At 51.0% G+C, this 24,922-nt stretch overlaps 1 protein-coding gene across 1 annotated transcript in view; it reads right to left on the bottom strand.

Moving 5' to 3' along the window:
• PDIA5 (protein disulfide isomerase family A member 5) overlaps positions 1–24,922 on the bottom strand; it is a 91,275-nt gene that overhangs the window by 25,761 nt on the left and 40,592 nt on the right. Inside the window, exons 7-11 of the mRNA XM_084802390.1 lie at positions 22,348–22,408; positions 17,204–17,271; positions 10,675–10,766; positions 10,495–10,566; positions 2,020–2,156 (exon numbers count right to left, since the gene is read on the bottom strand). Of these exons, the coding sequence (XP_084658516.1) occupies positions 2,020–2,156; positions 10,495–10,566; positions 10,675–10,766; positions 17,204–17,271; positions 22,348–22,408 (430 nt within the window). The remainder of the gene's footprint in view (positions 1–2,019; positions 2,157–10,494; positions 10,567–10,674; positions 10,767–17,203; positions 17,272–22,347; positions 22,409–24,922) is intronic.

Here is a 24,922-nt window from a genome sequence, read left to right as displayed (position 1 = left end):
AGACAGGCTGGGCCGCAGGCGCGAGGAGGACACTTGCCCCAGGTGGCAACATCCTGTTCTGTTCTGGTCTCCCCCATCACAGTCAGAAGAGCAACCTGCTTGTAGAGTGACTCCCTAAAAGAAAGTCACACTCACTCTCTGACCCAGTAACCCTCCCTGCTCAGGAACCAAGGCAAGCGCAGCCAGCAATCCTCGGCAGAGCCTATGGTTTGCTATACTGACAGATTCCAACTCTGTTTTCTTCCGTCTTGGAGAAGGTCGGCTTTCTAGCCACTCTCCCCATGGCCTGGGACTGACACCTGAACTAATACTGAACTAACACTCATGTAACCTCCCTTTATGTGAGAAATTAACGGGGTTGAGTGGTGGAGGTGATGGTGATGGTGGCGGGGGTCGTGGTGGTGGTGGTGGTGGCGGGGGTCGTGGCGGGGGTCGTGGTGGTGGTGGTGGTGGTGGTGGTGGTGGTGAGAGCTCTGGATCTAACAGACTAATTCCCTGCAAGTCTTGCTTCCACCCTGAACTCTGAGACAGGCCAGGAAAGCATATTTTAGCTTGGGGGGTGGGTACAGTGCTGCCTGCTGTTCAGGCAACACATGTCTCTAAGGTGTTGTTAATTTTGGGGATACCCTTATCTAAGTCCCCCCCAAGCTCCCACCTAGAGAACAGCACACCCCAAGGCCTTGTCACTAGTCTTCTTTGCTTTCTTTTTTGAGACGGGGTCTCACTCTGTATCCTAGGCTGGCCTCAGACATGCAGTGGTTTTCTCACCTCCAGGGCTGGGGTTATAAATGTATATGCATCTTGCTTTGCTCCTCTGACATGGTCCTTAATCAGTAGGGTCACACAATACTACAAGTCTAGGGTTGTGAGGGGGAAAATGTTTCTGAGCTTTTTATCTGCTTTCTAGAACTAGAAACTAAAACACAGGAAATGTTTTTTTTTTCTTCTTCTTCTTCTTCTTAAGTCTCAAGAATTTGACACTTTTAAGAAAAAAAAGTTAGCGGAATTCATAATCATGGCTCCCCAAGGGTTCAGGCTAGAATTTGTCATGCCCACCCCTTACTCGGTAGCCACCAAAGATCGAAGCAGCACAGGACTTTGAAAGCAGTGGGCAATCTGTGACAATGTTATCAGCAAGGCAGTGCTAATCACACTTACTTGGTGGCCCTGCAGCTTCCTGAAGCCACTCTGTTAGCATAAGGACCCGATGCCTACAGGATTACTCAATCCTGCATCCCCTGCTCTGGGCAGTGTCTCTATGGGTCTGTGTTTTCTTCCCATCTCACAGACTTGTGACATGACAATTCTGGTACTCAATTGTGAAGCATGGAATTCTTTCTTCCCATTTTTTTTTTCCTTTCTCTATAACCGTTTCCTCCCACTCATAATCACTGGGACAAACTGGTGACAGGAGGCTGTGAGAATGGAGCACCTGAGATGTGCACACCTTGTCCCAGGCCATTCAGCCCATCTCCTATTGGGACTGACCAGTCCTTCCCAGAAGCCCCTGGGAGCTCCACGCAGGCCTGTCATCCTTTGCTCTCACATAATCTTGCTCTCCCTCCCAGGAGCAGCAGCCCTCTTTTCCTGAAGCCACGGAGTCAACCTTTTTGTTCTCCACAGCGCAGAGAGGACACGGGCTCAGAAACAGTGTAGGCGACAAGCCTTCTACTGTTCGGCTACCAAGGCCCTCTCTGCACCTTGGTTCCCCACCCTAGGTAAGTAGAGGGCCTGTACTGTTCTAGTAAGAATCTAAGGACATGCGCACTGTGACTCTGAGGCCCCAGCTGGCTTGGAGGAGGACACCCAGGCCTCCGCGGGATGGAGTGTCACTGAGCTCTCCTGAGGGACAGTTGTGGCCTGACCAGGACTTTTGTGAACTTCTGATGGCGATACAGGGCAGGTGCATGACCTGAGGATAGGCATCACATCAGTTCCCACTGGTCCCTATCCAGTAAGTCCCAGGGCAGTGACCTACTCTTAAGATGAGGGAGGTAGGGGCAGCAGAGTTCCACTCACATGGGGCGTGGAACATGACGAGGACAGAGGCGTGCTCCTTCACAAACTGGTCAAAGTCTTCATCGGTCAGGTGATAAACGGAGCCACCCTCATCCGCCCAGGGAGTCTCGGGGACCTGGGGCTGTGGCGGCTGTGGACTAGAAGACCAAAAACAGGCAGAGCTCAGAGCAAGCCCTGGGGCCTGAACAGCCCTTAAAAATCCAGCCCCCTGGACACAATGCTCCCACACCAAGGCCTGGATGGACAGAGACTGCCCTGCCTGTCTCCACCTTCTCTTCAAAGCAGCGGAGAGGTACTTAGCTGTCACCCAGTGAGTGTGGTGGCTGTTTACTACAGCTTTCTAAGACACCTCAGGAAAATCTCTTTCCCCGGCAACTGGAGGGCTTGCTAGCTTTGTCAAGGTATTGTAAATGTCCAGGAGGCTGGCAAGAAGGAACGACAGTGGTGGAGAGTGACCAGTGGGGAAGTTGGATGTCCAGTCACTAGCAGGACATAGGAGGACGGGGTGAAGCCAGAGGATTGGGAAAAACTAACTGCGGTTGAGCATACGGAAGCTGTAAACTGGGGTGTAGGGTGACCATGGCGCCTGTGGGAAAGCAGGTACCAGAATGTACCCACCTCGCTAATCCATCCAGAGGCTAAGAACAGAATAGGTGGCTCTAAGGGTCCTCATCAACTCACTCAATGGTTGCTGAATCCCAGCAGCCGCCTGATCTTTCCGGACCTGTTAGCTCCATGGAGAACTGCACAGCGGTGTCTATAGCCCCTAGTGCTACACAGAGGAAAGGCTCCCAGGTACCCCACTTCCTGCCCAGAATGAGATGGTTGTGACATAAGATCCCTGCTGCTGCACTGCCGGGCACCTTTGCCAAAACACCTTAACCGCAGCTTTGAGAAAACCCTTTGGATGACAAATGTGAAAAGACAGCCATTGTTCCCTGCCTGTAAGCGCCGACAGCAGGGAACAGTTTAAAAAGTTCTAGTAGTAAGGGCTGGAGAATTAATCTGAGAGCAATGGGGCTCACACAGCAGGGCCTGCCAGCTCCCAGGCCCACAGAAGCAGAAAGCTGGGCTCGGAGTCTGTGAAGTCCACGTTGGCTCTGTGGACTGAGCTGCCCTTGAAGCCTCAGTTCTCACGGGTCTGGAGAAACAGAAAGCGGCAAAGCCTTTGGTCCACCACGTTCACCCAGTGTCAACCTGTAACTGGTCTGGCGAAAGTGAAGATTCCTAAAGAGACGCATGGGCCTCTCAGTTTTGAAACAATGGATGCTGAAGACAAAAGAAGGTCTCTGGAATCTCATGCTGAGAAAAGGAAGGGAGCCAGGTGGAGGGTGCCAGGTAGAGGGTGCCAGGTGGAGGGTGCCAGGTGGAGGGTGCCAGGTGGAGGGTGCCAGGCAGAGGGTGCCAGGTGGAGGGTGCCAGGTAGAGGGTGCCAGATGGAGGGAGCCAGGTGGAGGGTGCCAGGTGGAAGGAGCCAGGTGGAGGGTGCCAGGTGGAAGGAGCCAGATGGAGGGAGCCAGGTGGAGGGTGCCAGGTGGAAGGAGCCAGGTGGAGGGTGCCAGGTGGAGGGTGCCAGGTAAAGGGTGCCAGGTGGAGGGTGCCAGGTAGAGGGTGCCAGGTGGAGGGTGCCAGGTGGAGGGTACCAGGTAGAGGGTGCCAGGTGGAGAATGCCAGGTGGAAGGAGCCAGGTGGAGGGTGCCAGGTGGAGGGAGCCAGGTGGAGGGTGCCAGGTGGAGGATGCCAGGTAGAGGGTGCCAGGTGGAAGGAGCCAGGTGGAAGGTGCCAGGTGGAGGGAGCCAGGTGGAGGGAGCCAGGTGGAGGGTGCCAGGTGGAAGGAGCCAGGTGGAGGGTACCAGGTGGAGGGTGCCAGGTGGAGGGTGCCAGGTGGAAGGAGCCAGGTGGAGGGTGCCAGGTGGAGGGTGCCAGGTAAAGGGTGCCAGGTGGAGGGTGCCAGGTGGAGGGTGCCAGGTGGAGGGAGCCAGGTGGAGGGTGCCAGGTGGAAGGAGCCAGGTGGAGGGTGCCAGGTGGAGGGTGCCAGGTGGAGGGAGCCAGGTGGAGGGAGCCAGGTGGAGGGTGCCAGGTGGAGGGTGCCAGGTGGAGGGTGCCAGGTGGAGGGTGCCAGGTAGAGGGTGCGAGGTGGAAGGAGCCAGGTGGAAGGAGCCAGGTGGAGGGTGCCAGGTGGAGGGAGCCAGGTGGAGGGTGCCAGGTGGAGGGTGCCAGGTGGAGGGAGCCAGGTGGAGGGTGCCAGGTGGAGGGTGCCAGGTGGAGGGTGCCAGGTGGAAGGAGCCAGGTGGAGGGTGCCAGGTGGAGGGTGCCAGGTGGAGGGTGCCAGGTGGAGGGAGCCAGGTGGAGGGTGCCAGGTGGAGGGTGCCAGGTGGAGGGAGCCAGGTGGAGGGTGCCAGGTGGAGGGTGCCAGGTGGAGGGAGCCAGGTGGAGGGTGCCAGGTGGAGGGAGCCAGGTGGAGGGTGCCAGGTAGAGGGTACGAGGTGGAAGGAGCCAGGTGGAGGGAGCCAGGTGGAGGGTGCCAGGTGGAGGGAGCCAGGTGGAGGGTGCCAGGTGGAAGGAGCCAGGTGGAGGGTGCCAGGTGGAGGGTGCCAGGTGGAGGTAGCCAGGTGGAGAGTGTGAGGTGGAGGGTGCCAGGTGGAGGGTGCCAGATGGGCTCCCTGAAAGCGATTTCACACGGTCCTACAGTATAGACTGAAGCCCAGATGACGATGGGCCAATAGTGGGCAGGACCACACTTTGACCAGGACCGGTTACAAGTACCCATGGCCCTCTAGTCAAACACCCATCTCACATCAGAACCTCTAAGATGGACTTGTGGGAGGAGCACTGAATCCCTTCGTCCCTATTCTTGATTGGGACACATTGAAAAAAGAAAGTCTCCTTTTCTGTTTTCCACTTATTTGTTTGTTTTTTGTTTTTTTGAGACAGGGTCTCACTAGATAGTACTGGCTGTCCTGGAACTCGCTATGCAGTCTAGGCTGGCCTCAAACTCACAGAGATCTGCTTGCCTCTGCCTTCTGAGTGCTGGGATTAAAGGCATGTGGCATCACACCCAACTGCTTTCCACTTTTATTTAGCATTTTATCTGGCTTATTGAGGGTGAAAGATTGGACTTAACTTGGGACACAGGTTGTGATCCTCAAATTCTATAACAAGATGGTACTGGTGGTGAATTCAAGCACTGGGAAATCACCAGCCAGACACCAGTGCCATGGAGCCTAGCTTCTTATATTTGGGCTCAAGCCACTAACCCTTAAACCAGTTATATTCAAGAATTCATCTTCTGAGTAAATAGCAACAGCAGCTGGATGTGGTGGCCCACACTTTTAATCCCAGCAGGGACAGACAGATCTTTAGGAATTTGAGGCCAGCCTGGTCTACACAGCAAGTTCTAGGCCAGCCAAGGCTACACAGGGAGGCTCTAGTTGAAAATCATGATAAGTTACTTTAAAAGGGATATCTGGGGCTGGAGAGATGGTTCAGTGGTTAAGAGCACCACCTACTCTTCCAAAGGTCCTGAGTTCAATTCCCAGCAACCACATGGTGGCTCACAACCATCTATAATGTATCCTGATGCCCTCTGCTAGCCTGCAGGTGTGCATGCAGACAACACTGCATACATAATAATACATAAATCTTAAAAAAAAAAAAAGGATATCTATAGTAGGTGATTGGCTATTGCAGAGACTAGGGGTAAGCCAGTATGCACCAGTAGGGGCATGTTAGGTACACTGTGAACCAGCTCTGCTCGTGGAGGGCTGAGCGCTGAAGAATGCATATTCTTTACACGGCAGCATGGACAGACTATTAAAGTTGCACACAGCAATCTATCATTTACTAGCTCTTGTATTAAAAAGGGAGATAAAATATTCCTGTTTGTATGTGCTATGAAAAATAGACTCTGAGACCATACAAGCAATGAGCTAAAGTTGTTACCTCTAGGGTATGGCAGGGAGAAAACTCAATAAGAGTTTTTTGTTTTGTTTTTTTAAACTCAATGACATGAGATGCAAAAGCTATGTCTTGGCAGTGCATTAAGGAAGAGCCTGGGAAGCTTCTAGTTTAGAGACTAACCTAGGACCACAAAGGGGCACTGCAATGACAATAGGAAAGATGAAACAGCGAACAGAAGTCAGCACAGTCTAGAAAAAAACATCACCCTGGAGACAGGAGCGACACCCTTGAAGTGGGGGGTGCAGCTGGGCTGAAAATAGAGGATGCCACTATAAACCCATCCTGAGGCGCACCCATGCCACAGACAACTGGGGCCCTACTTTCAAGAGAGTACTGCAGGAGGGACACATCGGTGGGCAATGTGCTGAAACGAGGGAGCAAGCAGAAGTCTGTGCATAGAGACTGCACGGCCAGCCTCCCCAGGCAGCCAGCTCTCTGAAGACAGGGGCTCCCTCTCGCCTTCCTATCTCTTGCACCCAATGCACAGCAGACATCTAATGCAAGCTCACCAAGTAAAGGGTGAAGAAAGCTGGTTAAAGGAGACAGGGGCACGCAGATGGCCGTGAGTTTCAGGCCAGCCTGGTCTACATAGTGAGTTCCAAGCTGAGATTATATAGTAAGACCCTGCCTCCCCCCCGCCCATACCCCCCCCAAAAAAAAAACCAGAATAAATGAATAAAAATTTTAAAAGGCACTTTAGACTGGTCTGAAAAGAGAAATTATAATTTATTTTCTACATCACCGAAGAGAACTAATGCTAATCAGTAGAAACTCTAGAGGAGAAACTTGAGCACTGTATAAGTCTACCCTCAGCAGACAACAGAACCGGGGGAGAAAGCAGCTGTGCTATGTCGTGCCTGTGACCCCGGGAGCCTAGCTAAGCAACTTCAAGTCAAAGTACCTACAAGAAAATGGACTACTTGCTGGCTTTTTTTTTTTTTAACAGCTATTTCTCAGATTCTCCCAGACAGACAATGAGTAGGAGGATGCTCTGTAAATTTACAAAGGACTGCCTAGACATTCCTAAATAATCATGGATAACTCGAAATCAAAATGAGGCCAAAGGGCTGAGGTTATATAGCTTAGTGGATAAAAGTGCGTAGTACACAAGTGTCAAGATCTGGGTTCAAATCCCCAGAGCCCATATAAGAAGCCAGGCATGGTCTCGTGTAACTAACCCCTGTGCTGCAGAAGGTGGACACAGGAGGATCTCCAGGGCTTGCCAGTTGCCAGGCTAGCTCTAGATGTGTTAAGAGACCCTGCTGCAAGGGAATATGGCAAAGAGTGACAGAGCAGCGCACTCTGGCCTCTGAATGGGCGCACGCGTATTCTTACTTGCACACTCAAGTACACACAGACTACACACACACACACACACACAAAATACAAACAAAACAGTGAGGTACCCGCTGGGGCATGGCTGCTGTCTCCTCAGGGCCCTTCCAGGCCTCTGGCTGCTCTCATATGCTCTGAAGATCAGACAGAACCTCTTTCCTGGGCTGTCTAGGACTGAAAAGGCCACCTATAAGCTCATCTCAGGGAGATGTGTGAGTCACAGCGACTTGGAGCAGCACCAGCGTCTGTGTATTCCGTTTGCCTCTGGGCTGATAGCCATAGGCAGAAGTGCACGGCTAGGCCAAAATGGACTATTGTTTATGCACCCCTCTAACTTGCCTGCCACGCCCAACTCAGCAGAGGTGATGAGGCCCCTAGAACCATGAGGGGTGCAGGTACGATGAGGAGTGTCTACCAGAACCCTTGTGCCTGCAGATGTCAGGACTGACTCTAGGGAGGGAGATTCTCTCTGGGGCCTTACATATCACTGAAAAAAACCAGCCAGGGTGGGTGTACCACACTCTTTTCATTCTTGGCTGTCCAGAGACCCTGAGAACATCTCAGCGCCAGGGCAGTGGGTAAGGGGAGTCCCTCTACTACCCACTAGGATTGAGGTAAAGATGAGGAGACACCACATCCGGACCTGGGTACTCACAGTGGGAAAACACAGAAGGAAATTCACCCAAACAGATATACTTTCCCCCCACACTTTAAAAGCCTTTTTCCATAAGAAACAGCTTCCTTGGAAACCATAAACTCAGAAAAATGCCTTAAAACTTAAGGTGGTCGGCAAGACGGTGACATAGCTAACTCTTGCTGGGGGACGAGGTCAGCAGCTCGCTGGACGAGCTGTAAGAGGTGACCTATCTATTCCAGCTTTGATAGGGGGAAGCACACTGCACAGGTGTGCCCAACACTGAGTGCTCACATCCACTTAGGGTGTGGCTGCAAGGAACCCCAATTTTTCCTTCCTAGCAGTTCCCAGCTCCTCTCTCATCTGGAGGCTACAGAGGCACTAGGCTGACAGCAGGGGCTCCTGGACCGCCACACCCCCGGAAGAAAGGAGGTGGGAAGAGGAAGGCATGGTCAGGAGAGTGCTCAGAGCAGGGGGTAGGGTAGGGAGAGGGCCACGTGGGGGAGGGGGAGGGAGGGGAGAAGCTGGTGGGTGTGGAGAGGCTGGAGGACAGGTGGCAGGCTCCAGTGGAGAGATAGCAGCCCACCACAAATCCCCTGTGAGGAGCAAACCCCACAGTGCAGGACAGCGGGCTGCTCTGACCACATCTCCTGACTCCCAGCCCCACCCCAGACAGAAAACCTTATCCCTGGAGAAAGAGATGAGGTGTTTTTGAAATGAGAAGGGAGAAGGAAGCAGGCAGAGTTTATGCTCCGGTGACAAATGAGATTGCTATTTGTTGAAGCCTTTTCCCAAGGCGGATGGAGATATGTCAGGCTACAGGGGAGTACACGCTTATTATCAAATGAAAAGGAGGAAATAGGAAAGGGAAGGCCCAGGTTAAGACAATGAAGACAGAGTAATACGGAACTGCCCTTCCCAGGCAGGGGCTGAAAATGAGGTAACCGATGGGGACAGAGGTGTGAAGATGCTTCAAAACAAACAAACAAACAAACAAACAAAAATAAAAACCAAACAAAACAAGCCTCTGTGCAAACACAGGTGGACTGCTACTGCATCTCCCAGGCCCCTGGGCATTCAGGAGACAGGGCTTCAACCTTTAGAAATCCAACCGTGTGCTCCTTAGGGCTTTTGTTTTTAATACAAAAATCCATCCTTTTCACAATTTCTGAAAATACACATCTTGAAACTCTCTATATCTTTGGATAACTAATTCTTTAACCCTCGGGTTTGTACTCAGGGTCCCTAAGGTAAAGATGCCAATATGTATTAATGAGCTGGCGACAGGGGAAGGAAGGAAGCGGCCGTCCGTCCTGCGCTGAACTCTGAGTGGGACCCCAGGGGGTTCTCCTCCGAGGGAACAAGGTGAGTGGTCCTGTTACCCACCACCATTTCTACTATCTGGGGCATGCTGCTCTATCCGTCTGCCTAGGTCAACCCGACCACAAAACAAGGATAAAAACACCTTCTTGAAGCTGGGCATGGTAGTGCATGCCTTTGATTCCAGCACTCGGGAGGCAGAGGCAGGTGGATCGCTGTGAGTTCGAGGCCAGCCTGGTCTACAAAGTTAGTCTAGGACAGCCAATGTTACACAGAGAAACCCTGTCTCGAAAAAACAAAAACAAAAAAACAAAAACAAAATCAACAACAAAAAGCAAAAAACAAACAAACAAAACCAAAACACCTTGTGAGTGCTACGGTGGGTTCTGGACAAGACACTCTACCAGGTATTTACGATGGGGTCAGCCATGAAGCAGAACCCCCAAAACTGTAGCTGCTATTCCTAGATGTATGCACAAATAATCGCATATGACAGCAGGGTGGGCCCTGGGGAAGGGGTGGCCTGGGGGCTCCAGAAGAGACTGCTGAGCTCTGGGGAGGCTGTGGCGAGGTTAGGCTCAGGTTAGGAAGATTGGGATGACAGACACACAGCGGCTGGCCTGGCTCCTGTCGGGTGGGGCCGGCAGGACTGTGGGATTTGAGGTCTAGAGACCTGATCATTCTGTAAAGCGGGGAATGAAGGCTGGCACGAAGCAGAAGTCGGGAGGGGGTGTCTCAGAGTCGAAAGTGCTAGAATGTTCCAGAGTCGCTTCACAGCATCTAATACAGTGGTGTCGTTGTTTTAAATAAGCACTCAAGTGACAGTCCTATTTTCAGAGAGACCTCCGTGGAACTCTCTCAAACTTGACATGCGGGGTGAGAAACACTTCCATCCATCACGCAGTGGGGGTGTTGGGGGGGGTGTGTTTCTATCTGAATGGGGAAGATAGTCCACAGGTCCCCATGAAGAAAGAGAGGGAGGCGCAGACTCTAGACAGGTCCCCATCACCAAAGGTCAACAATTCCGCAAGTCCTCACAGCTCCTGCTCCCCCCCTACCACAGATTTCCCACAGGGGAAACAGCTATGCAGGCAGTATTTCATTTCTCTCCCTTCCTTGACCTCTACTGCAGTACAGCCCTGTGAGTGAGGGGCTGCCCTTGGCACGGTAGATGCCTCCACCCACCCACCCACCCCCATGGACCCAAACACAAAGGCCTGACTCACTTCTTCAGCCACTCCACGATGTCCTCAGCCGTGGACCCGTAGTTCTCGTACTGGAACAGAAACCGCCCTTTCCTGTGAGGGGCAGAGAGAGAAAGTGAGTCAGCAAGAGGGACACCGATGCCATGGGGGGGCTGGGGGGGTGGCCCGCGCTCCCCGGAGGGAGTCAATCGGGAGACTTACTCAAAATAGCAGATGGTAGGGTAACCACGCACGTTGTACTCCTCCTTGATCGTCTCAAACTCCGAGGGGTACACGTTCATCCCAGCCAGTACCTGAAAGAACGGAGAAGAGACCAGTCTCCTACCTGCACCCACCTTTGCATGGCCTGGCCAGGTTGTCACCCTGGGAGATGACACAGGGGACGACAAAGCCTTGCAAGTTGGTGTGCAACCAGGGGAATCAAGGCTGTCTGAACCAGCCCAAACAACAACGGAGAGCTTTGGAAAAGTCAAGCATCTGGGTCTCAGGACTGCCTCCCACAAGAAAGGACATTTGGAGGAAACAAAACAAACAAAACAAAACAAAACAACATGGGGTTCTGAGGACCTGGAACATGGCCACAGCCATACAAGTATAAAATGTGGTTTTGCTTTTATTTTTGTTTTCCTCTCTGCTCATGTCAACTCAGGCTGATCTTTCGAAGTTGCAGAAACCGTGGCTTCTGGACACACTGAGCCTTTCTGTGCAAGGGCCTTGGACATCTTCCTGGACATCTCATGTCCTGTCGTCAGGCTGCCCAGCTAGCTTGGTACAGGAGTCTCAGGCTCCATTTCTCATGTGTGGCTATAGAGATCATGGCTCTCATGGGATATAAGGGACGAGGTACCATTCCCCACTCCTGACCTTGCCTTCTTGTTGCATGGCCCAGGCCCCTGAATTCAAATGGAAAGTCTGAGTAGCTGTGTTACTGTCATGTGGCTTACTATGAAAAGCAACCCAGAAGCCAGTGTCACCTTCTTCTGGGTGGGATAGATTAGGTGCTACAACTCTCTGTCCTCATGAGAAAATATTGTCAAATGGCAAGACACAGGAGCAGGGCAACACAGGGATGAAGGGAGAGAGCATAAAAGGCAGTAGAGGGAGCTAAGCATCTCCAATTCTAACAGATAGGCACACACAGAAAGAGAGTCAGGAGCCTGGTGGCTCTGGTGGGCAATGAGTTTGATCCTAGTGTCTGGATCCACCTATGAGCTGTGTGGCCTCTGCAAAGTCACTCACCCTCCCTGAGGATTCTAGCTTGGAGGGCGTGGGTGACACGACAATCTAGGTCAAGGATTGTCAACACAAATTCGTGCTCCATGACGCCAAGGACCCTATTTCCTACAAGCCCTGATGGTCCTGTCATGCTGTCTGAGCCTTCAGCCCCTTCCTTCATCCCCCAAGTGTATCTTTCCAATTGTCTTAAATGCCTAGAGTAGTGCCTGGTATACAACAGGCACATACTAAGTGCTTGCTAAATCAACAAGGGTCCCCCATCTGTTTTGGGATGTTGTGAAGAACGCAGAGGGAACTGAAACAGAACTGAACTAACAAGAAGGCCTGGAGTCCTCTGAATGCCACTGTATACACACACACACACACACACACACACACACACACACACACACACACACGCGTGCGCGCGCGCGACTGTTTCAGGCGGTTCCAGTAATAACTGTCTACTTCAAAGTTCTTTTTCCCTGTCTAATTGATCTCCTTCACGTCAGTGCACATTCGCCACAAGATTAATCGCACACACCCTCTTTTTTTTTTTCATCGCATCACTTCTCTGTACCAAACGTTACAATCCTACAGACTGCAGGCAGAAATCCAACTCTGCACTCAGCCCATATGGTTCCTGTCTCGGTTTTGAATCCTTCTTTCTTACAAAGCTCTTAATTGTACACCTGCTAGGGTCTAGATTTTTTTTTTTAAACCAAAGAAGGAGACAGTCTAAGATTTCTGCACAGGAAGGAAATTGGCCCGTCTGCCTCCTCAGATACTTTGCAAACTGTGCATCTTCTTCTTCCTCCTCTTTCTCCTCCTCCACCAGAGGCTTGGAGTATGCGCTATGAGCTCCAGACAGACACCGGGACTGCAGGACCAACGCCCTACCCAGCCGACACATTTCCTTTGACAGGGCTCAGCTGCCTCTCTTGTACCTAAGTTTCCTCATCTGCAGCAGCTCAACACAAGTAAAATCTGTTTAAGCCCAAGATGAATTAGATATCGATACCATTCATCCATTTAGGCAAAAACCAACCTCACTTCTATGTAGACCTTTAAAAACACCTATGCTTTGGGTGTCACTTGATCTCAAGACTCTATAGCACTTCTGGGCCATTTTGGAGACAATGACTAGTTAATGAGGTCTGTGTGTGTGCGCACATGCGCACATGCACCAAAGTCACTCTGGAAAAGAGTTTAGTTGCCACTACATGTGGGATTCCATTCAGGTGTGGTACAGACCTACTGAAGTCAAAGAAAGCATTACTACCTGGCTGCACTTCTTCAAAATACAGTCATCCCTCAGTATCCATTGGAATTAAAAAAACAAACAAACAAAAACAAAAAACAAAAAACAGGGTACAGAAATCCTGGGAGCCACATCTCTTCTTTGAAATGGGGTAGCATTTGCATATACCCTACAGAGACTCTCTCATATGCCCCAAATTATCTCAAATTATTCCCAAATAAAACCCCACCATGTCGATGCTAAATCGTTGTGATATTATGTTGCCTGAGGAATAAACAAACAAACAAAAAAAGCTTGTGCATGTTTGATAGAGACGCATTTCCCCCAACTATCTCAGACCCATGGATGCAGAGCCCCAGAATACACAGGGTGAATGCACAGGACAGGGCAGATTGTCAGGGAAGACAGCCTATCAGGGGGACAGATGAGTAGCCTTCAACAAACACCCAGGTGACTAAGCAGAGCCTGATCCAAGATGGCGGATGTAGATAAGACGATGGATGAGAAGATACAGGGCACACTGCTGAGGAGCCAGGCAGCTCAGGCAGAGGTCAACTAGCAGTCCATCAGACAGAGAAAAGCTGAGTTTTATTTTAGATACTATATTTAGAAAGAGGGGGGAATCCAGACCATACTGCCGTGTGAGCTATCAGAAGCACAGCACTGGCACATGTGGGAGATGAGCTTGGGCAGAACCGAGGGCACAGAGAGGGTCACTGTAAGACTATAGTGACAAGGCTGTAAGACAAGGACAGCCCGGTGCCAGGCGTGTTCTGTGCACCACAGGGAGAATGCAGGCCTTGGAGGCACCTCCTCCTGGCGCGCATGAAGAACGGACTCAGGGGAGTTAGCAGGAGGAGGAGGAGGAGGTCATTCCCATCCACCACACACTCCATAGCTGACACCTTTGCTCCTCACAACCCAGTGGGGCCAGCATCAGCATCCCCATTTCAGAGCTAGAGCAATGGAGGGCCCCTGCCTCAGCTGCTCACTCAAGAACTCCCAGCTAGGCAATGAGCAAGCGCCAGCACCACGCCTGACCCGTACAAGTCTGTCACCAGACCTGTTCTACTCTGGTTTCACACCCACTCTGGCTCCATCTTGGCCGAGGCTAACAGGAGACTGGTTGATGCTCAGAAGGTCCAGTGTGGCCGTGGATAAGGGCAAGGCTGGGGGGGGGGGGAGCACATGGGGACATGGCTCTCTCTAATGCTGATGAACCAGGGGTTGCCTTGGCTGATGTCAATTAGTTAGCAGCAGGGAGGACAGATAGATGCCCATGAGCCACCAGTGCCGAAGGGGCAGATCAGAGTTTGGAATGGCAAAGGCCGCCTATTCCTGACCTGGAGTGACTTCCAGTATGACATCATCAGGTTGGACGCCTCCCAAGCTCTGTAGCGGAATACAGCTTCTGACTCTTACCACAGACACAGACAGACGAAGGGACTCAAAGATGATAGAGATGAAGGGGGGCTGGACGCTCTAGGCCGGTTGGATTTTAGCGGTGGGGAGGGCAAGACTTTGATTCCTGTGGGGAAGTCTATGTTGGCCTCACTGTGCTCTGTGTGCAAAGGCAGAAAGCAATCAACACCTCTGGGTTGCCCGGCCCTCTGGTCCTGTCCCTGGCTTCTAGATAGATACCACTACACACAGACTAGCATCCCTGCTAATTTTGATAATGTCACTTGTCAATGGTTCTCAACCTTCCTAGTGCTGCGACCCTTTAATACAGCTTCTCATGGTGAAATTATTTTCATTGCTACTTCATAACTGTAATTTCGCTGCTGTTACAAATCATAATGTAAATATCTGTACCTTCCAATGATCTTAGGTGACACCCGCCCCCGACCCCCAACACACAGACACTTCGAAGAGATTGCAATCCACAGGCGAGAACCGCTGGTCATTGGTGGAACAAAATGGGCAAATTTTAGTTCTCTAGCTTGGGCTCAGGAAGGAAGAGCAGGTCCCCTGAACAAAAGTATGCTTCAGGGCCAACTTCACGGAACAGCCAGTATAAGCCCTTGGCCAAGGGCAAAGTCCCTGTCCTAATTGCCTCTTTCCCACTGTATACCTGAGCTCAGTAACTAGTACTCCGGGTTCCTTCAGGCGGAGGGAATACCACTTTCGATAAACACAGCGCCTAAAATAAAACAAACCTAGGAGTGCTAACACCTCATACTCCCTCGTTTGTCAGCATGGACCAGGTTACCTTCTATGGCCCGTGCTGAAGAAGCACACTTGACTTAAGAAACACAGCTCCCGCTCCCACAGATCATAACTGTATTAAACAGGAAAGTGCTCCGACACAAACACAAAGGTAGGGTAGACCTGTGCATGGGGCACAGGCAAGTCCTGTGGCGGTGTGGCAGGGCCCCGGGGGAATACCCAGGTGGACTGTGTGGCATTGGCTCAGGAAGGCTGCAGAAGATGAGTATGGCTTGGCGGGAAGGCTGGTTAGAATAATTCTTATCCTGATCTGAGGCTTGAGTTATTTACCTGACAGTTCCACAGAGTTTGGAAGCCAAGTTGAGCAGTTCCAAGTCTACACGGGGCACAGGCGAGGAGAACAGGGTAGGTAATTAAGCCTTTTCTCCAGGCTAAATAATCTTAAAATATGGTATCTATTGAGGCCCCAGAAATGTGCAGTGGAATCTCCCTAGAGTGATGTACATGTACCTCAGGGCCAAACGTCTCCAGGCGAGCTACTATAGATTCATTAGAGAGAGGCAAGTAGGACCACGGCGTTGCCCCTGAATGAGGTCAGCAGTGAAAGCAGTGGTTCCTGTAAGTCAACCCTGCAGCCACATTGTGGGCAATCCCCCTGTCTACGTGATGCCGCTTACATTGACTTTGAACTAATCCCCACTTAAAGATCGGGGTGCTGTTTCAATACTTCAGATCTCCCGCAATGGGACATGAGCCGGACTCATGGAGATGGCTCCTCTGCTAGCGTGCTGTGAGTGGTGCATGGATTTTTCCATGCTCCTAAGAGCAGCAGATGCTTTTCCCGTTGCCACCAAGAGTGCTACTGCTACTTATGGCTAAGTGCAGAAGTGGACAAACATATCCGTCGAAGCAGGGGAGACGTCTGCACACCCAGGTTCACAGTCTCTTTCCATAAGAGCCAGGAGCTAGAAAGCAACTCATATGTCCACGGAGAGCTAAGAAGATAAGTGATAGGTGTGGGTATAACATGGGTGTACATTATGCAGCTTTAAAAGAAAAGAGGAAAATTGTGCCACGTGCTACAACCTGGGTGGACTTGAGGGTATCATGCTAAGCAAAATAAGCCAGTTACAAATGACAAATGCTGTCCGAGTCTACTTTGATGTGGGTCAGACCTTGAAACCATGGGAGGAAGAAATAGAAAGGTATCTTTCAGGGCTAGGAGTGACGAGCAAAGGGGAAATTCATGGTTTCAGTTCTACGAGATGAAGAAGATCTGGCGATCTGTCTCACAACAACATAAACATACTCAGACCTATACGCTGACAGGTGGCTGAGATGGTCGGCGCTATAGCAGGTGTGCTCCTCACTGGGTGTAGGGAATGGACAGATTCCACGGTGGGACCCAGCCCATCTCCTTCTGCCAGCAGAGTGTCCATCTCAGTACTGTCCTGCTCGCCCTGGCTTCTCCAAAGAACTGCTGCCCTCATGGTATTTCTTCCTCATGTTCTCAAAAGGTGGGCTCGGCTGTCGCCCGCCAGTCTCCCCTCTGCCTCCCTACGCTTTTCTCCTTCCCTCTTTGGGGGGCTGCCTACATAGTCTTGTTCTGCAGCTTTCCAGTCTGGCTGCGCTTGCTTCCTTCTGCTCTGCTTCCTGCCCCCCCCCCCAACCCCTACTACAGAGCCCTGGGGCAAGCATGGTTTCTGGGAGCCTGTCCTGAGTGTCCAGTGTATCCCCTAGTACCAACAAACGCCCCCTTCTTTGCCAATGAACTCCCCCCAGCAACTGCTACACATATTGGACCCCACTACCCGAACGCTAGACTTCAGATGTTCCGCCCTTGCTCCCTGGCCCTGGATTGCTGGGTTCCTTGCTGTGTCATCACTGGCGTTTGACGGGTACCAAAATACTCCTGCCCTGCAAACACGGTGCAGCTGGTTCTCCACCTTCACAGAGAACAGGTCTCAGAAGCAACCTGGGCAGCGGGGACTGGCAGCCTCGTAGCTCAGAACCTTCCCTCTCCACCCAATACTCTGTCCCACGACAGAACCAGAAGCCCTGCTGTCCCCGCAGCGCCTTACTTACAAAGTGGCCTCGCACTTGGGTTGCAGCCTTCTGGAAATGTGGCATCATCCTCTTGCACACGCTGCACCCTGTTACAAGCAGAAGAAAAGCCAAAATCCAGTTACGATGATGGTAGGCCCTGAGCTCCCCCCACACCAGCCCCCGCCCCCAATACCGCCAGCAGCCATCCACAAATATCCATACCATCCCTACATACATTGGGAAGCTCAGAGCTGTCTTGGGCCCTGTGGAACCCACAGGGATAGGAAGCAAAGGCCTGGCCACTGAAGAATTTACAGGCATGAAACAAGATGGAGCCACTAGGTGGATCCATGGATCTCAGATGAGATAAGCAAGGGTACCCAAAGAGAAGAGCAAAACCCACAGTGTTCCAGTGTGGCTGATCAGCTTCATAGCACCACAGGGAGCCAGGACAGATGCTGAGAGCAGCCTCCTACATGCACAGCTAAAAGATGCCCTCCTTACCCGGTCAGGGATGGCAAATGAACCAGAGTCAAATGCCACTAGAAAGGAAAATTTGTGGCTATGACTACAATGACTTTTGGGGTTTTCATGCCTCTTTTCGCTTCCATTTACAAGCACAATTAGGCAATAAACTGAAGGCAGCCCCAGCGTGAAAGGTGCTGGCTCCTGCAGGAGGGAAGAAGCACTGGGCCAAGACTCAGGACTTAGGCGCTAATCTTTACTCTGCCTGCTGATGGCCTTGGCCACATTCCCTCCCCTCTGAGCTGTGGGGAAGGAAGAAAACAGACCCCAGCCTTCACGGCTCTGCACAGGAGCCTGCGGCTCTGCCCTCCCAGGTTTGTGAGGTCTGAATGGTCACACTCATCTCCTGGGGAAGGTAACACACACTGCCAGCACTGGTAGACTTGTGGCGAGCATCCGCTTCTGTACTTCAGGGCAAGCGTCATACAAACCTGCCCCTTCATCTAAACCCAAACAGAGCAGGTCACATTTCTGCACTGACCCCACTGGACACAAGGTCCAGCTCCCTCGGCCACCAGGAAGTATAACATGTTAAGCTGTTACCATTTCTGACAGCTATCTGAATTCGGGGGTTGGGGGGGAGCTTTGAGAGGTATGTCTGAAGGCCACTGAGACCAAGGCTGCCTGGACTATGGTCAGGTGGGTTCTCATCTCAAAATGCAAGGTCGCATCCTCCATCACAGGCAGACTGACAAGCTCACACCCTGGAAGGCTATGAGCCAAGAATCCAGGTGGGAGGGGCTTCTCCCCTTTCAAGGGCAGACAGAGGCATGGTGGGGACCGGCAAAATGGGGGGAGGATGTGGGGGAGTCAGCTCCCCATCCACAGTGGGGGTCTGTCTGTCAGTCCTCTTCCTGGGACTATCCAGTCCTTCCTGATAACAAGTCTACTAAGAGAGACACAAAAGTCTGAGAGAACATCACAAATGCCCTACACCCCTCTCTCGGACACCCCTGCCTGACAGATGGGTACCTAGATGCACACCTCCACCCTGGGCTACAAACCCAGAGCTTGTGAAATGGGAAGGCAGGTGGCTCTCTTTTGGGGGCTGGTCGCCCTGACATGGACACTACTAGTGGCAACGAAGGTGAGGAGATGACACTGCCCTCACTGGGGAGACGCCCCCCCCAGTGGAAAACAGAAACCTCAGTGCCTTAGTGGGAATACACAAGCCAATGCCCCATGGCAAGGAAAGCAGTTAGATGGCACAGCAGACATCCTGTGTTCCATGGAATAAGACTCTCATCTGCATTTGTCTGCCAATGACCCTTAAGGGACATGGGATGCTAAGTGAGAAAAATCTCAGTATCCCTGTCTATGAAGACAGTGCCTGCCCCATAGGTACTGTGCAGAACCACGGGGAGAGTAGGTAGAGCCAGTAGAGAGATGCAGCAGGGGTCACTCAATGCCCAGCTCCCCATCCACCGTGGGGGAGGCAATTCCAAACGAGAAAGGGGTACCCCACCACTGCATAACTTCACTGCCTCCTTCTTAGGCGGTATATGTGTTTGCCCACCAGCCCGACCATCCATTAGGCCCACAGGTGTGGCCTCTCTCCCAGCTCTGCCCATCTGTAGCCTGTAGCAAATGTACACCTCAGCTATCCCAGAGGCGGAGGCCAACAGTTCTGTGAAGAGAAGGTCCTGGGGGAACGAAGAAGAACAGGAAGCCCCAGGTTAACCCCATTTCCGGTCTAACTGCAAAAGCAGAGCCCGTGCCTAACTTTCCATCTAAGTTTCTCTTTCAGGGACTGAGTTGCAAGGTACGGGGAAGAGGCAAGACTAATTATCACTCTCGAAGCCCCAAGCCCAGAGCAGGCAGCCTTTTTATTTTCTCATTAATTCAGTGAACAAACATTTACTGAGAGAGCAGCAGGGTCTGGGGATCCAGACGCCTTGTCACAGCTAAAGGCTCCCACTGTCTCTGGGTTTGTTTATTCATCCATGGGTAATCACAAGATCACAGTCCTGACAAGACATTGCAGGGTTAGGGGATGGCTGCGAATACCACGAGTGGGGGCACGGCAGCCAGGGCTGGTCTAAGTATAATAAAAGCCTCGAGTTAGTCTCACTACACACACACACACACACACACACACACACACAAAGGATTTGGGGTCTCTGGGATCTTGGAGGCTATCCAATCCGACCCTCCAAGGGAAGTTTAACTTAGCAAGCCCATTTTCCTCTTCCTTTCCCACCACTAATATGCTCTGTGACACCTTGGAGGCTCTCAACCCCTCCAGCCTCAGCCTTCTATTATTAAAGACAATCTCGGCTGCAGCGAGCAGCGCAGGCCCGCTGCCAGGAAGCCTGAGAGAGTGGGTGGGGCAGATGGCACAAACGCCAGGCTGCAAGCGCTGGTGAATGCGCTTTTAAAATGATTGATGGAGTTACGGGGGAGCCTCGAGTGGCTTGTACCATGGTCCTGCCTCCTGGCATTCACTGCCTACCAGCACACACACACACACACACACACACACACACACACACACACACACACTGAGTTCTACAGTTTTGTTTTATCAGTGTGTTGAGTCCTGGAGGTTTGAGGTTCAGACAAACCAAGGGAGGCCCACGCCTCCAGATGCCAAAGCGGAAGGGTAATTTCTAAAGCAATCTGCAGCTAAATGATTAATAAGGTCCTCAGAAAAGAGAAAGAAAAAAAAAATGCTGAGACTAGCTAATGAGCAATACTAGAGAGTGAACCACAGGAAGACTGCAGACGTGGGGAAACTGGGCTCCTCCCGGAGTCACCGACTCTCTTCCCAAGGGCTTTGGGGGAAGGGGTTGGGGCTGGGTAGAGAATGTCATGCTGTCATGGTGAACAAACTACAGGCTCAATCAGGCAAAGCCACCAGAACCCCAAGGAGGCATCTGGCCAGAGGTGTACACCAACAGCACACAGCACAGAGAAAGGGCCTCTACACAGGGAGCTCCCAGGAAGGTGGAGGTGAGGTAGGTTTTCAAGGGTCAACAGCAGCCTGGTGCCACAGACTGTGCCAGTCACGCCCATCACTCACACTCCTGGGCACAACTTCCTCCCACAACTGACAATGCCTTCGGGCTTCTGGAAGGCCATGTGTAGCCCTGGAGTCATAGTTCAGGGTCCACCAGGTTCCAATCATGCTATGAGTTAGGACTATGTGACTGCGGGAGTGGTTACACAGTACCTTCTGTTACTGGTACTTAATCAGCTGCCCAAAAGCCATAGACAGTGTGTCAATGTACGGACATAGCTGTGTTCCAATAAAACTTTATTACCAAAACAGTGAGCCACGGGGCCATAGTGTGCTGATCCATTTCAGGGGCTTATGAAGCAGCAGGCGTAAGCAAACAGTTTCCCAATAAAACAGAATATAGTATTCATCTGGTACAGGACCCAGCTCATGGTAAGGGTAAGAACGCCTTTGTGACACTGCATCAGCTTGTTTACATGTGATTTACATATACTTATAGTACTTGGTGGTGATGTAAAATACTCTCAAACCTGTGAAAAGCAGTTAAAAGCTGGGAAAGCCTGTTCTCTGACAAGTGTGGAAACTGGGCCCAGAGAGGTGGAGCTTGGTCAAGCTCACCTCGCTCACTGGGAGCCAGCTGGAATCAGACCCTTCTTCCCGCTGCCACCTCAACTGCCCTTCTGCCATTTTCCATGGCCCCTGGCCTCATACAGCTATCGGGCCCAATCCCTAGATTCTGCTTCCTCTTACCCTGGTCCTCTGGTCCCGCCAGATGACACCAGCAGTGTTGAGGGGCCTGGGGTCCCAGAAGCAGACAGATGGGGTGGTGAGGAGTGGCAAGCCCAAAGGCTCACAGTGGGGCAGCAGCAGTGCTACAGCATGCTGAGATAAAGGCAGGCTCACAGTGGGGCAGCAGCAGTGCTACAGCATGCTGAGATAGAGGCAGGCTCACAGTGGGGCAGCAGCAGTGCTGCAGCATGCTGAGATGGAGGCAGGCTCACAGTGGGGCAGCAGCAGTGCTGCAGCATGCTGAGATAGAGGCAGGCTCACAGTGGGGCAGCAGCAGTGCTGCAGCATGCTGAAATAGAAGCAGGTTCACAGTGGGGCAGCAGCAGTGCTGCAGCATGCTGAGATAGAGGCAGGCTCACAGTGGGGCAGCAGCAGTGCTGCAGCATGCTGAGATGAAGGCAGGCTCACAGTGGAGCAGCAGCAGTGCTATAGTATGCTGAGATAGAAGCAGGCTCACAGTGGGGCAGCAGCAGTGCTGCAGCATGCTGAGATAGAGGCAGGCTCACAGTGGGGCAGCAGCAGTGCTACAGCATGCTGAGATGGAGGCAGGCTCACAGTGGAGCAGCAGCAGTGCTACAGCATGCTGAGATAGAGGGAGGCTCACAGTGGGACAGCAGCAGTGCTGCAGCATGCTGACATGGAGACAGGCTTTGCAGACCGAACAGCCAGAGGCATGAGAAGACACTTGTCAGCTAACTAGACAAGACACTCTGTAGTGTCCAGGGTGGAGACGGCAGGAGGCTGTAAATTCCGGTGGACAGAGAGAGGAAGAGGACAGCAGGAAGATGGGAGCCAGCCCAAAAGGCCAAGAGGAAGGCCAAAAGGTAGAGAGACCAGGGCCCTAGGCAACCCCAGCTGCCCATTACCAGCAAACCCTGAATGGACTGTGGCCCAAGGAGGATTCTCTTACAAGGAGCATAAAACATCATGAGGAGTGGCTTCTCTTCCTTCTTCAGGAGCCGCCGGAAGTCCTGGGCACAAAGAATATACCAGGTTATATACAAGGAGACAGTATGGACGCTTCAGGCCGCCTTTGCCCTAGAACCCAGTGATAGGAGGCACAGGGGTGAATGCTTCAGAATTCACATGAGACTCAGTCATAGCTCAAGAGAAGCTGGAAGAACCTTGGGCTGTCCTGTTCTAGACCATTCTGTCATCAGAGAGGAGGAAACTCAAAGTCAGAAGGACAAATGGCTCTCACAAACCACTGGGTGGGGTGAAGTCACCAGGACCAGATACTAACTTTTAGCTCTATCTATAAAACGCAGCACCATCAAGGAGCCATTTTTCCATAAGACTACTAAACAGGCCAGCCCTCCATGTGATTTTGAGAGTGACTGTGTCTCAGTAAAGGTATCTGATGTCAGGACTACTCTTCATGGCCACGGGTATCTGCTGGCTAAAGAAATGGACAGTGAGCCCACAGCTGCTAATCCCCTTCTTGGGTTCAGCCCTACCACTACCATGGGTCCACAGGTCCACAGGACCACGAGACCACAGGTCCACAGGACCATGGGACCACGGGTGAACAGGTCCACAGGACCACGGGTCCATAAGGCCACAGGTCCACAGGACCACAGAGTTCATAGGCTCACAGCATCATGGGTCTATAGGTCCACGGGTCCACGGGACCACAGGTTCACAGTGCCCTGAAGGACATGAAAGCCTAGACCATGACCCAAGGCATCATAAACAGATCATTGGTGTCTGTGAAAGTTAGGTCAGTACACAGCACATTATTCAGAAATATAAAATGATCCTGTTAAACAAAAGTGGTAAGTATTAAAAAGAAAAAAGAAAAAGGAGTCGGCACAACGCTTGTAATGGCTGGTCAGAGACAGCTCTCCAGTAAGAGCCCGACAAAGGATGAGGAACGTGAGTCCACGGAGGGCTGCATGGGAACACTGCCACAGAGATTACATTGACTCCAATAAGTTCCTCTAACCAGCCTTCTCAGAGGAAAATTAGAGGCTTTTTCTTTTGAATAATAGGGAAAATAAGAGAAAAATTTCAAAATGCAGCTTACTGACAGCAACATGGCATTAAGTAAATAAATGATGGCAGATCGCACACAATGGAGTACAGCTGCAGCATTAAAACAGTGGAGAGGCACACTTAGTGTCACAGTGAGATATGCGTGTTATACTGGGGGAGGGGCACTTCCAGAACAGCATATAAATGCAATGACGTTCTTCTGAGTAAAAATATTTATGTATGCATTACGTTAAAAGCCTGGAAGCCTACAAAAATATCAGTAGCGGGCCATCTCTCGATGAAGAGACGGGGTGATTTGTGGTTTTCTTTTATGCATAAGCTATACTTTCTAAATATTCAACAGTGAATGTGCATTACTTAAGTTTTTTCTTCAGCTAGATAAAACAAGATTTTAATTTTTGCAGGAATCTAAAACGTTCTGTTAAAAAAATGCTAAAAGGCTTACTTTTATTTATACCCATAGAGGAGTTAGGCACTTGTTTTAAAACAGAACTGTAATCAGATGCTAACCTAAATAATAACAAAAGAGGGGTGCTGTAAGAAACCGTGGTATTTAGGGATGTAGCTCAGTGGGTGGAAGTTTGCTTAGCACACACAAGGCCTGGGCTTGATTCTTGACACTGGGAGTAAAAGTCATGTGTTTATTTGGGAGCATCAGATGTAGAGTCTGCAAGCCAGGGAACCATGGGCATAACGTTAATATCTGCTTTCAATGGTTAAAAAAAAGATTTTGTAAGTTAGTTATTTGAGATTGGTAAGGAGACACAGTTAGTACTAGGCTGGACAGACATGTCCACAGAAGCATCCTTGTATAAGGCTGCAGCATCATTCGTAAACTGCCTCTGGAGAGTTCTGGTCAACAGCTAGAATTATCAGACAAACACAGCTTTCTGTCTTTCTTTCTTTCTTTCTTTCTTTCTTTTAGGAGGGGTTAGGACTTAAAATATGACTACATTTTGATCCTAACAACCTTCACATGGCTACTTGACCCTAACTAGGGTTAAAAGTTTCAAATACTTTAAAAATTATCTTCTGGGATCTCTCAAGATTAAAGACCCAATAAAAGATCTGAAAAGAAAAGTTTTTATTTTATCGAGTCTGTAAAATTTTGGGCTTCCAGCTGGGTGTAGTGGCACATGGCTTTAATCTCCACACTTGGGAGGCAGATCCCTGTGAGTTCAAGGCCAGCCTGGTTTACATTATCGACACCCAGAGATACATAGTGAGACCCCATCTCAAAAACAACAACAAAAATTTGGGCTCACATCAATAATAATGAGCTACAATGGAAAGGTAATGAAAAGCACGGAATGCTAAGCTTACAAACTAAAGAACTAATTTAACTTGAATATTGACCCTTAAGCTATTTGTGGGGAGTCTAACTTCAGAAAACTTCAGAAAAGCAGCTATATCTTACAGAGAGAGAGAGAAAGAGGGGGGGGGGGATTGATTGATTCTCTGTGTAGTCCTGGCTGTCCTGGACTCACTTT

The sequence above is a fragment of the Acomys minous genome (assembly GCF_964271855.1).
Source record: "Acomys minous genome assembly, chromosome: 11".
Classification (NCBI taxonomy): Eukaryota; Metazoa; Chordata; class Mammalia; order Rodentia; family Muridae; genus Acomys; species Acomys minous.
The sequence above is the reverse complement of the archived record's forward strand: the minus strand, read 5'-3'. Positions and strand labels throughout refer to the sequence as shown.